Source organism: Loxodonta africana, chromosome 5 (genome assembly GCF_030014295.1).
Source record: "Loxodonta africana isolate mLoxAfr1 chromosome 5, mLoxAfr1.hap2, whole genome shotgun sequence".
NCBI classification, from domain to species: domain Eukaryota; kingdom Metazoa; phylum Chordata; class Mammalia; order Proboscidea; family Elephantidae; genus Loxodonta; species Loxodonta africana.
Genome location: NC_087346.1, coordinates 105,349,829 through 105,363,023, shown reverse-complemented (window position 1 = coordinate 105,363,023; position 13,195 = coordinate 105,349,829). Strand labels below are relative to the sequence as shown.

Genomic DNA, 13,195 nt, shown 5'->3' with positions numbered 1-13,195 from the left:
CTAATAAGTAAGCTTCCTCTTAGGTTCAACTAGAGTTTCCATGGACTTTTCAAGGGGTCTAGACTTAGCTATGGAGGCCAGGGTCTTAGCTTTAGCCAATTCTATAGGGGTCTCTGTCTATAGGATCTTGGGAGGGAGCACAGCATAGCTTCTTACGGGATTTAGGACTACTGGATGTCTTGGGTGGATGTCTTGGATATGACCAGAATGTTATCATCATGAACCCTGCAGTGGGGTTTATGTACTGGGTGGGGGGATTATACAACTCTGCTGACCTTGAGTGACCTTAACCTTGTGAGACTGCAGCTCATAACCCAGTGCCTTTATGTGCTGTCAGACTGGATGGCTGACAACACCTAGAGAATGTCCGTGACCATGAGACACATCTTTTACTTGAGTAATATTCTTACCCGGGCAGAAGCTTTGAAAACTCTGGCCTTTCCACCTTGACTCTTTGAAAGGAAGGCATGGAGTGTTAAATGTGGGAGTAACAGGTGGGTGCATCAGGGTGGTGAGCATTTTAGCTCATGATGAGAGTTTCTGACTGGGACCTAGGAATGATCTGTAACCCACCTGAATCAGATGAGCTGCACTTTCTGGGCTGCCATATCGAAGGTCATGTCCATTGATGGCTAACACACGATCGTTCTCCTCCAGCTGGCCATGTCGGTCCGCCATGCCACCATCCAGCACGTTGAAAATGAACACCCCAGGCTCATCCACCTTGCGCACCAGCTTTATTCCCAGCTGCTCCTCAGGGCTGCTTTTGTTGAGAATCACATGGAAACTGTCATCCTGGAAGCCATAGGAGTCCAGTGCCAGTCCGTTGTTCCTGCTTCGGAATTTTTGCTCCCGAAGCACTGTGAGCCGTAGCACCTGGCAGGGCTGCCGCAGGAGGCGCAAGGCGTAGTTGTGAGGTACTTTGCTGATGTCCATCCCGTTGACCTGGGGGACAGTGGATCTTAGAATCTGGAGCAATTATGCAGTCAGCCCCATCTGCCACAATCCTTCCGGAAAGGCCCAGGCCCACCAAAGAACCCAGGCCCTTCTTTTAAAGATTGCTCTGCTCTGTTTGGTTATCCTGTATCCAAAATTGCCCACCTTCTAATGTTTTAACTCTTTTTCTCTGAGTGTGACCTCTACCACTTTTTCAGGTCTCTTAAGCAGAAACTGTCTTTCCTCAACCTTGTTCTTACACAGGCCCCCAAAATTATCTACACAGTAATTTTGTAGGTAATTACAAAAGTATTTATCCTTCATTTCTGTTGCCTGCCAAATTTACTTTTTAGCTGAGAAAAAAAAAAAGGTTAAAAAAAGAAATTTTCCCATTCAGCTCAGTCAAATAATCACATTAAGCTGTTGTTCAAATGAAACTGAACTGCATTTTCTTTCCAGAAATCTCCAACCAATTTTTTTCTCCCCAGCTCATCCATAATGGAACTTTCAATCACCACTGCTGAGTATGTGTGTACGAGTATGTGTGTGTGAGAGTGTATATGTGAGAGCATACGTGTGTGTATGTGAGTGTGTGTGTGTATGTGAGTGTGTCTGTATATGGTGTGTGTTGTGCATATGTGACAGTGTGTGTGTGTATATTTGAGAGTGTTTATGTATGTGTATGTAGGGTCTCAAAGCGGTTGTCTACAAGCTCTTTTGTCCATATCCTCAACAACAGAAATCCCTGAACAGCTCCAAGCAAACTGACATGAAAGGAAGTTTTTGGCTTTTACTGAAGGTCTGTATCCCTTTATAATGCTATTCAAATATCCTTCGGCTTGGCTCCTCTCATTTGTGCCTCAATAACGACCTGCAGAGCTGAAGCAGCATTGCCTTTCTGGTTTTAATTACTCCAGCTAAGCAGGCTCACCCAGAGGCTGTAGCACCACTCTGGAAGAAAACAATTTCATAGCAACACTGCACGCAGTATACTTGAGGAGAGAGGCCCCATGGAGGAGAAACAACATTCTCAAATTGCTATAGTTTGGTAAGATTTCTTGCGCTTGCAGCCAATTGTTAGAGGAGCCTTGGAATGAGGTGATTCTTGGGTGTAGAATCACCAGTTTTTTTATGCTTCTCCAGGGAAGGGAGGAGGCTTCCCTGTGCAAAGGCAAGGCCCCCATCTTTTGTCCAAGCCCAGGTGAGCAGAGCACTTGGCGTCACACTCAGGCCAGGAGAAGCTCAAGTTTGCCTGCTAAAGCGTCCTGGCGGCAAGAATCAGAATGTTTTATTATGCAACCCTCCCAGGCCACACAGCTTCCACTAGAACTGGGAAGAAGCCATGCAGAGTGTCACCGACAGCAGACTGCCTGCCACCTGAGGTCAAGGGGCCCTGTCTTGTACTCCATCTTGAAGACCAGTGGGAATTTCAGCGTTTCTGCAATTACCGCCTTAAATTCTTTTCTCCTCTTATTCCAACCAGTTTGCCAAAGAAACATCTCATGGGGAGACAGGAGCTGGCCACTCCTCAGGCTAGAAGGGATTGGATGAGACTGTTGTCTGAGTATCACATAGGAAATATATGACTGGGGAGAAAGTTCTTGTCACTTTTGGCACACATTTTACTTCTGCCTTATAAACAACTCCTCTTTTATCCTATCTCTTCTTCTGAAAATTCCTCCTTAAAGTCCTTCCCCTCAACTAAACCTAGGAGGACAGTAACATCCAAGGCATTCTCTCCCACCACCTGTATCCCCTGGAATGTCTGTGGGTTGGCAGGAATAGCTTAGGGATTACTTTTTTTTTTTTTATCCAGGGCTACTAAGTTCCAGGAAATTTACTTTAGAGGGTGTGTGAATGTGAGTGATTAGATAAAATACAAGATGTTCCATTAATCCACTCTTTTAAAATAATTTTAATAATGTAACAAAAAAGAGAATATATGCTCCAGTTTTATATTATTTTATATGTTTTATATATAAACAGTTTTCTGTTTAAAGGGGGAGGAAGGGTGGAAAGAAGGAAAGAAAGAAAGAGAAAGGGAAGAAAGGAGATGGAGAAAGGGAAGGGGGAGAAGGACAGGGGAAGCTGGCGAGGGAGACAAGGGGAGAAGGAAAAGACAGAAAAAATAATACAGAGACAGAGGAAAGTATTTATATAAGGGGGGGAGAGTCAAAGATTGAGAAAGAGACAAAGACCTAGCTCAATTCAATTATAAATCTCATATGAAGAGTCAAATTAACATGAACAGTGACTTCTCCATATATATTGTTTTCCCTTATTCATTCGCTTGTTCATTCATTCATTTACACAAGGATTTGCTCTGAAGGTTTTTTTTTTTAAATTAACTTCTTATCGCTGCTCCACAGAGTTGGTGTCTACCTTTAGTATGATGTCTCCTGGCAGTAGTCGGCCGTCTCTGGCAATCGCCCCATCGCGATAAATATGTTGGATGATGATATGGACCAGTGGGGTTTCGCTGCCTCCCACAAGCCTAATGGAGAGGCTTTCACTGGGATCCACTCGATTGATCTTGATGCTGGTAATTTCACCATCTGGAATCAGGTGATACAACCTTGGAAAGACTGAAATGGACAAAGACATAAGACACCCACCCAATGCACACTTCCAGCCATTTCTTCTTGCCAAACTTTAGTTTCAGCCAAACTAAACTCTCATTCTCTGTTTCCACTTCGCGGCCTCTGTGCCAGTGTACGTTTCTCTGCTTGGAATGTGTTTCATCCTAGGTTTAAACCCAATTTTTCCTTCAAGGCCTGCATGAAATGATTACTTCCAATTTAAACTCTGCCCTGATCCCTCTCTCCCTTGCTCCCTCCAAACGCCCCACTTCCCATGAAGTTTGCCCTCTATTTCTCATGACACGCAAAATTCTATTATTATCATTTCTGTCAATTTCTTATACCCCATCTTTAGACTCTAAACTTCTTAAGGGCATAATTTCAGGCTGTTCCATGGTTCTGCACACAGGTCTCTGTACAGGGCCTCCAGCTGATTTTACTGAGTGAGCAGGAGTAAGTGAGTAGATGCGTGGCCTGTTGTTATGGAATGGGCTGCAATTTTATCACTTGTCTATTTAGGGATAAAACAGAACAAATCTGCTCTTCTGCCCCTCAGATCATTCAGAGATTTCTTCCCTGAAGACTCTGCTTTTCAGGCTTGGGAAATCATCAGTCCACTCTATCAGTCATGTGTGTTAATGAAGAGAAAGTTCATAATCAAGAAAAGAAGCCACAGCCAAGGCCTCATTCATGGCTTAGAGAGATCTGTCCTTGATCTCCCCAAAGCACTGAATGCAGAGCTAAAAGGAGAGTAAGAGATCATCCAACCAGTTGCTGTTGAGTTGATTCCAAATCATGGCCACTCCATGAGTATCAGAGTAGAACTGTGCTCCGTAGAGTTTTCAGTGGCACCGACTGGCATTGTTTATCTACTTCAGTTTGAGTAGAAGTGTTCAGAAGGGACACCAGCAAGTGCTGGGATGAAACCACACCTAGCTCAGGGAAGAAGAGGTTCTTCTGAGTAGCTTGAGGCTCAAGTTTCAATGTGGAGGGTAAAGCTGCCTCTGTAGCTGCTAATGGCTGCCTTGGCCGTAAGATTCTCCCATAATTAAGTCATCTAAAAAGACCAAGGAAGCCCTGGTGGTGTAGTGGTTAAGTGTCATGGGTACTAACCAAAAGATCAGCAGTTCAAATCCATCAGGCACTCCTTAGAAACTCTATGGGACAGTTCTGCTCTGTCCTGTAGGGTTGCTATGAGTCAGAATTGACTTGACGGCAGTGGGTTTGGTTTTTGGGAAAGATCAAAACGCAGGCCTGGTTCTGTATAATCCACTGCGACTATTTTCAAAAACACATGACCTTAGTCCATTTTCTCTAATGAACTAACAAGTACTCAACTCTCTAAGAACAATACAGAAAAAGTTAAAATTATTTCTAATTATTCAGGATGTGGTAAATAAAGTAATTCAATGGCCAAAGGAAGCCTGAAATATTGAAAATGTGGCTCTTTAGCCTCCCTTCAGATTTAATTCAATGTAAGCGATTGACTTTGCTGTAAGGCTGTGGGGCAGCTGTCTTAATCTGTCAGTTCCTGGTGCTAATGGTACTTGGGTGATTTGAGTTCAATTAATGTTTAAACTACTTTGATTACATTAAGTAGGCAATACCACAAGTATTTGTTGGAACGTGTCTGCTGAAAGGGAATGGGAATTTTTAAAACAAACCACTTTGAGCAAAGAAAGACTTGGAAAAAATCATCAAAAGCTGTTGATTTTGCCTCTCCCTTCCTTCACCCCTTCTAACCTCCCTCCTAACAGATTTTTGAAAACCCACACTCCCATCCCCTAGTTCTAAACCGCTCAAGGATGTTGCATTGATAGCACAAAATGACCTACCCAGTCACGTTGTAAATGATGACAGTTAGAACCACACCAATGGGACCCTAGTGACCTTGAAGGGTTAAAGTAATTTTTAAACTGCCAAACTTGTGTTGGTCTGAGAAGAAAAGAATTTTTTCAATCATGTGTTCTCCTTCAAATATTAAAAGATATAATTATTATTTATCAAGAGTTTGTTAGATACAAGGCACTGAGCTAAGCAACTTGCATAGCTTTTGGTTTGTTTGCTTAATCCTCACAACCACTCTATGAAATATATTATCATTAACCCTGTTTTTTTTAGATGAAGAAATGCTGAAACTCAGAGAGATTAAGAAACCCAGCTAAGGTCATACAGTTGATAAATAGGGGAGCCAGACTCTTTACTGATAAGCCATGCCAAGAGAGTTCACAGGACTAACTGTGGGTTGCTGAAGGAATGAGATCCTTACCATTTTTGGAAGCCGTGCTGCCTCACAAATCCTGTAAATACCTCACCCCATCATAGAGTAATAACTTCTTGGCCTATCTGAAGGAATCCATTCTCTCCCCATTTAACCCCTGCATACATAACGTGGCCGCCATCTTTATCTTTCTGAAAGATGGCTCAAATCCTTCAGTGACTCCACTCAAAGCTTTCACATTTGTTCACTGCCCCCAAATCTAGTCCAGACTCCTAAATGGCATCCAGGGTCCTTTCTGATCTTCCATTACTTCCCAACACACGCTCAACACCCCAATGTTAATCTAGATCATAAACCATTCCTTAAACATGGAGTACACTACCCCACTTGGAAGTAAAGTTCCTCTCTCTACAGCTGTTGTTGTTGTTTATGTATACCACACTACCTGTGGTATTTTATTTTCTTTTGGTTTTGAGTGAGCCCTGTGATGGTTAATTTTATGTGTCAGCTTGGTTAGACTATGCTGCTCAATTGTTTTGTCAAATAATTTTTTCAAATGTCGCTGTAAAGGTATTTTGTAGATGTGATTAACATTTACAGTCAGTCAACTTTAAGTAAAGGAGATTACTCTTGATAATGTGGGTGGGCCTCATCCAATCAGGTGAAGGGCTTCAGAGTAAAAACTGAGGTTTCCAGAGAGAAAGAGTTCTGCCTCAAGACTGTAACGTAGGTCTCCTGCAGGAGTTTCTAGCCTGCTGCCTGGTCTATGGATTTTGGACTCGCCAGCTTCAAAATCACATGAGCTGATTCAAATAAGTCTTTATATATACACAGGTCACTATGCGTCAGAATTGATGTGATGGCAATGAGTTTGGTGTTTTTTGGATATATACAGTCAAATCTGCAAAAGCCAGAGCCTGTGTAAGATGGAAGCCAGTCAGAGAAGGGTAACTCCGACATTTTCCACTAAAACGTGTGGTAGAAAAGTGGTAAGGCTGCATCCTGTCGAAGGCGGAAAACTTTCAAGACCCGAAGAAACAAAGCTGTCCCAACAAGTTTGGCTCTTACAGCTTTCGTGGTATATGTGGTTCTGTTTCTCTGGAGAACTCTAACTAAAGCAAACCTCTTGAAGCCAGGAACTGGATTTTACAACCCTTACATAAAATTACAGTGCCTACACCAGTGCCTTACACATACTAATCTCTTTAAAAAATGTTTCTGCAATAAACATGCAAATAAATCGTGCTTGGGCAGTAGAAAAGTTTATAGGGAAAACACTTAATAAGAGAGGGACATTGGCAGGACGGAAGCTATAATCCTTTCCTTTATTCATTGCACAAACATTTAGTCAACATTATTATGTGCCTGACACTGTGCTAGGCCTTGCGTATACAAAGACTCAGAAAAAGAATCCCTGCCCTGGTAGGTACAGTTACAATGAAATGCAATCATTGCTATGATAGTGATACAGGATGCAAAGGAAGAGGAACTCAAGAAGTCAAGGAGAGCATCCAGGAGGAGGCAAAGCCTAGGCTGAGCCTGGAAGGATGTATTAGAAAGTCAGCGGAGCGGGGAGTAGGAATGTAGGATGGATGACAGCAAGGGGAAAGAGAGAAAGAGACACAGTATTTAGAAAACCAGTTGCTGTTGAGTTGCTTCTGACTCATGGCAACCCCATATATGTGTCTCACAGTAGAACTGTGCTCTGTAGAGTCTTCAATGACCGATTTTTCAGAAGTAGATTGCCAAGCCTTTCTTCTGAATTGCCTTTGGGTGGACTCGAACCTCCAACATTTTGGTTAGCAGTTAAGTGTGTTAACTGCACCACCCAGGGACTCTGGCACAGTATTTACAGGGACTGTAATTGGTTGGGTTTAGTTAGAACATACAGCATGTGTATGCATGTGTATATATGTGTGTGTACACAGGGTGAGAGGTGATGAATAAGCCAGGAGGGGTCTTATATGACTGCTCACAAGCTCACAGAAGGCATGATAAATACAGATAAATATAGAGGGTTTGAGCTCTATCCTCCAACGCCCAGGAATAAAAAGCAGTGTGACCTGTGGTTAAGAGAGTGGACTCTGGAGCCAGACGGCCTGAGTTACAATCCTAGTTCTGCTACTTTCTAGCTAGGTGATTTGGGGCCTGTTTCCTCATCTGTAAAGTGGAAGTGATGATAACTATCCCTTAGTTTTGTTGTGTGACATTCAAACGACTTAGAAATTTCTCAGTACGTACGTACGTACGTATGTATGTATATGTAGCTCTGTTTCTCTGGAGAACTCAGACTAAAGCAAACCTTGTAAGGCCAGGAACTGGATTTTATAATCTTTACATAACATTACAGTGGCTAGGATAGTGGCTTACACATAGTAAGCTCTTCCTGCCACAAGGGAAGAGCTCCATTTTTGTTAGCTATTTTTATTACTGCTCTTCAAGAATAAAATGAAAAAAAAAGAAGTAAAACAGTATTTCCTCAACTTCATTTATACTGGGGAAAACACACAGAATCTAAGATCCAACAAAGTTCCCTGTGTGGATTCTAGAGCCAGGTTACCTGGATTCAAACTTTAGCAAGGTAATTTGGGGCTAAGTAAACCCTCTGTGCCTCAGTTTCCCCATTTGTAAAATGGGGATAATAAAGTAGCCACTCCAAAGGGTTTTGTGAGGATGAAATGAATTAGTACAGGTAATATACTTAGAGCCACAACTTGTACACAGTCATAACAGTAAATACTTACCTAGCATTTACAATATACCAGGCAACATTCTGAGTGCTTTTAACTCTGACTATAATTATTATTCTTTATATGCCTTAAGCTAGAACCCTCGTGGTGCAGTGGTTAACTATTTGGCCGCTAACCAAAAGATGGGTAATTCCAATTCATCAGCCACTCCTTGGAAACTTTATGTGGTAGTTCTACACTGTCCTACAGGGTCCCTACAAGTTGGAATTGACTTGACAGAACAGGTTTGGGTTTTTTTGTCTGTTTTTTTGGAAGACAAGTGTCATAGAAGATGTCATAGATTGAATTGTGTCACCCAGAAATGTATCAACGTGGATAGGTCATGACTCCCAGCACTGTGTGGTTGTCCTCCATTTTCTGACCTGATGTAGTTGTCCTATGTGTTGTCAATCCTAATTGCTGCCTGTGGTTAATGAGGCAAGATTAGGCCATGTTAAAGAGGATTAGGTTGGCAGCAACACCATTATTCATGTCACAGCCTTGATCAGATGTAAGTGGAGTTTCCCTGAGGTATGGCCTGCATCACCTTTTATCTTATAAAAGATAAAAAAGAGACAGAAGGAGCACAGAGAGGGGGCCCTCAGTACCACCAAGAAAGAACAGCCAGGAGTAGAGTGCTTCCTTTGGATGTGGGGTCCCTGTAGATCCAGAAGAAGATTGATGACAATACACGTGGAGATTTCCAAGGAAAGCTGGGCCCACATACGTTGAAAGGAGACAAGGACCTTCCCCCAGAGCCAACAGAGAGGCTTCCCCTGGAGCTGGCACCCTGAATTTGAACTTCAACCCTCCTAAACTGTGAGAGAAAAAATTTCTGTTTGTTAAAGCCATCCACTTATATTTTTTCTGTTACAGCAGCACTAGATAACTAAGACAGAAGGTGAAGTGGTGGTCATGTTGTCATCACCACTGAAGTCACTCTGGAAGGCCAGCCATGTCCAGTTTTGCCAGTGAGCTCACGTACCTTCAGGGGCAGTGGTGTTTTCAGAATTTTCTCTTCCCTGGTCAGCTTGGTTGGCAACTACACTTCCACTCTTTGTCCTCCGAAGGACACTCAAAGCTCTATTTATTTTCTTAAAAGATCTGCTTCTGATAGTAGATCGCTCAAAGGGCCGTGCTGAGGAAAAGAGAGAAGAGAGTAATGACAACTATGTATTAAAAGAAATCATCTTGTAGGTACACATTTGATAAGATATAAATATAAAAAAACAGTTGCTGTTAAGTCAATTCCAACTCATAGAGACCCCACAGGTTTCAGAGTAGAAATGTGTTCCATAATGTTTTCATGGATATGATCTTTCAGAAGCAGATTACCAGGACTTTTTTCTGCGGTGCCACCAGGTGGGTTGGGGAAGTGTGATGGATCACTTTTGTATGGTCTTTCTAGCCATGGTCTTGTAGCTTCCACTTAAATGATCAGGTGGGACTGTGAGATTGTAGCCCACCAAGGGGATTGGTCAGTTTTGCCATCCTGCTGAGCTTGAAATGAGCCACCTCAGACGTGGTAAGGAGAAGACACAACCATAACCAAGGAAGAACAGCCAGGAGCAGGCGTGTCCTTTGGACCCAGGATCGCTGCTCTGGGAGGCTCTTGGGACCAGGAGACAGAGAGAGAGCAAGCTGTAACCCTGAAGATGGTGAGGAGCGGTAGCAAGAGACCCAGCAGCAGAGACCTGGCATCAGGAGATGGAGTGGTGGGCTTCCCGGCCCACAGAGAGAGAAAGCTGAGTGCCTTTGGGGAGAGGCTTAGGGCCAAGGAGAGGCATAACTTCGAGCATGGCTGGGAAGGGGCTGTCCTGATGGAAGAACTGTATCCTTGAGTGTTCCCGAGCCTGAATTGTAACTGTTACATCCCTAATAAACCCCATAATGCTGAGTATGGTCTGTGAGTTCTGTGTGGTCACTGCAATGAATTATCGAACCAACAGAGAAGTAGAGAGTGCTGTGGGAGGGACGGTTGATGTCAGAGTTGGTAAAGATGGAGGAGAAAAAAGGTGTGTCTGATTGCCACCTCGCACGAATCAGCCTTGGGTTGCTGATCTTGATTCTCCTTTCCCTTTGTGAAGTAACAGGAGGTCAGACACTGCCCCTAGGCCATTTTTACAATTGGAACCACCAACCTTTCAGTTGGCAGCTCAGTGCTTAACCGTTTGTACACTGAGGGACTCTAAGATATATACACAATACACTAAAACATTAACAGTGGTTATCTCTAGGGAGAGAACTACAGAATTTGCTTAACTGCATTTTCTACAATGACATATGTATAACTTGTTTAAAAATCTGCTCTTTTTTTTTTTTCCCTGGGCTGGACTGAACATAATAGCATTTTTCTTGAGCTGCATGGATAGGAAGGAACTGACACTGCAAGAGTGATGAATCATTAGGTCTAGTTTCAATACCTTTCACCAAGTCAGATTGCACACAGTTTTAGTAATCTGAGGTACTTGTGGTTTTATCTCACTTTGGAGAATTGGACATTGGGTTGCTGCCAAGGCTAACAGAACTATTATCCCTTAAAAAAACATTTCTAGAACTTTCCAGTGAATATTCCACAGAGGGCAATCCCAAGGCAAGGAGCCCATTCCCGGACAACCACCCATTTGACTCACTTCTAGTTCGGTTGCTCCGGCCAGGGTCCAGTGGGCTGTTCGCTGGCTGGCCATCCTCCACCGTGGATACGTAGGCAGGGTTGTCTAGACCTGGCTGGTCTGTCATTAAGGAGATGGTGGCAGCTGCGGAAAACTCTGGGGAAAGTGCCGTTGCTGTGAGGCTGACACAGCCATCTGGACCGCCATCTTGTGAGCGCCTCTTTCTGTCTTTGGTCAGGCCATAGTGGGAGGCACCTTTACAGCTGTAACAAATCCAATGGGGAGGTTAGAAAAGGCTTCAGTTTTGTTGCCATTATTTAGTCAGGGCCACATTTCAAGTACATTTCTGCTATTGTTGTTGTTAGGTGCCATTGAGTCGATTTTTGACTCATAGCGACCCTTTGTGACAGAGTAGAACTGCCCAATAGGGTTTCCTTGGCTGTGATGGAAGGGTTTTAATTCTCTTGGAATCCAGATTTTTGGCTTTCATGAAAGTTGGAGTAACCCACATAGGCCCTTAGGTGTCCCTTTCAGCCTTGAAAAAACTGGTTCCCTGAAGTTACCTTCAGGTCAAATAATAACTTACTAAGCAGCTTAGCAGAGATGTTTGCCTTTAGGCATTGGGTTTTTTAAAGAAAATTATCTATGCGCAGCCAGCTTTGAGAAGCAGGAACTGGAAGGTCCGACTAGAGACTGTTTTAGGATGTATGTCATGTCCTTGGTGACTGTAACCTGCCCTTTTGGAGAATTCAGTTAGTTTTGAGAAACAAACTCCAAAGGTCAGACTGGGAGCTAAGTTTAGGGTAAGTCAGGCATTATTTTAATTGTTCTTCAAGACAATGCTGTTCGAAAATCCTTCCTGACCACAAATTTGTTTATCAGTTCTGTTCCCACTCTTCTTCCCATCCAATGATAATAAGATTTGGTATAAGGATTTTGGCAGTTCTTTTCATCTTCAGGACATTTCTGACCCTCTAGTTGAAATGTCACTCTGATTTACAAATTATATATTCAATAAACTTCAACCAATTTCTACTATTGGCTTAATATGATCTTTGTTTTAACAGCGCAGTCTTTACGAGGGCAGATGGCCAGGTCTCTGCTCCCTTGGAGCCACTGGGTGGGTTCAAGCCACCAACCTTCTGGTTAGCAGCCCAGCACTTAACCAGGGTTCCATGTTTGCTATGCAGATGTACCTATCTGGACGGATAGGCATCATGCTGTTGCCTCTAGGGATGGTAAACCAAAAAACCAAACCTGTTGCCATCGAGTCGATTCCGACTCATAGCGACCCTACAGGACAGAGTAGAACTGCCCCATAGGGTTTCCAAGGGGCACCAGGTAATGAGATAGTTTTGGTGAAGGATTGGGAAATACAAGCAGGTGGCAAACGACTTTCACTTTTCACTTTGTATAGTTTTTTTTATTGCAATGCTTCTCAGACTATAGTTAAGGAGCAGTTATTCCAGCCTGGTGTGAAATGATACTTTTGTAAAATCCATTAAAAATGGATTACTATTAAAATGTTATTTAAAAAAAAAATACATGTTTGCTAGGCTGGAAACAACATGATTTGATTATACCTGTATTCCTCCCTCCCTTTTCACATGTAGGTAACTCAATATACACTTGCCAACCAAATGAATTAATAAATTGAGAAAGTAATTTTAAAGGATGCTTATTTCATGCCATTAAATCTCTGTACTGGCCCCTGGAGCGCAAATTTATGAAATCTGTAGTGGTATCTATATGACCAGGGCTTGAGGCTGATAATCTTGAACTGTGTGGACTTGCTAATTTCTTGCTGGTGCTTGTTTTGACCGTGAAAGCCCTGTACCAAACCACATTCTCACTCTCACTCATTTCTTTTGGGGTTAGCTCCCAAATGAAATCCTCCAGAGCACTGAACACAAGTACAAAGTTGCTATCAGATTCTGTATTTAACTGTTCATGGAAACAGAATCACCGTTGCCACAAAACCACTGGAGTTTACTCAGCATAGCTTTTCTCCAGAGACAGGCTTCCATCCTCTACTGCTGGGTTGGTCTGAAAGGGCCTCCCTTGTTCCGCTGAGCAGCCAGGACAAGGGGGATTAGGGATTCCCGTGCACTGAAAAAT

The 13,195-nt window shown here is 42.9% G+C and overlaps 1 protein-coding gene across 1 annotated transcript in view; it reads right to left on the bottom strand.

Annotated features, from left to right (window-relative positions):
* LNX1 (ligand of numb-protein X 1) overlaps nucleotides 1-13,195 on the bottom strand; it is a 127,904-nt gene that overhangs the window by 44,421 nt on the left and 70,288 nt on the right. The window contains exons 2-5 of the mRNA XM_003415880.4: nucleotides 11,099-11,340; nucleotides 9,451-9,603; nucleotides 3,319-3,521; nucleotides 574-945 (exon numbers count right to left, since the gene is read on the bottom strand). Of these exons, the coding sequence (XP_003415928.1) occupies nucleotides 574-945; nucleotides 3,319-3,521; nucleotides 9,451-9,603; nucleotides 11,099-11,340 (970 nt within the window). The remainder of the gene's footprint in view (nucleotides 1-573; nucleotides 946-3,318; nucleotides 3,522-9,450; nucleotides 9,604-11,098; nucleotides 11,341-13,195) is intronic.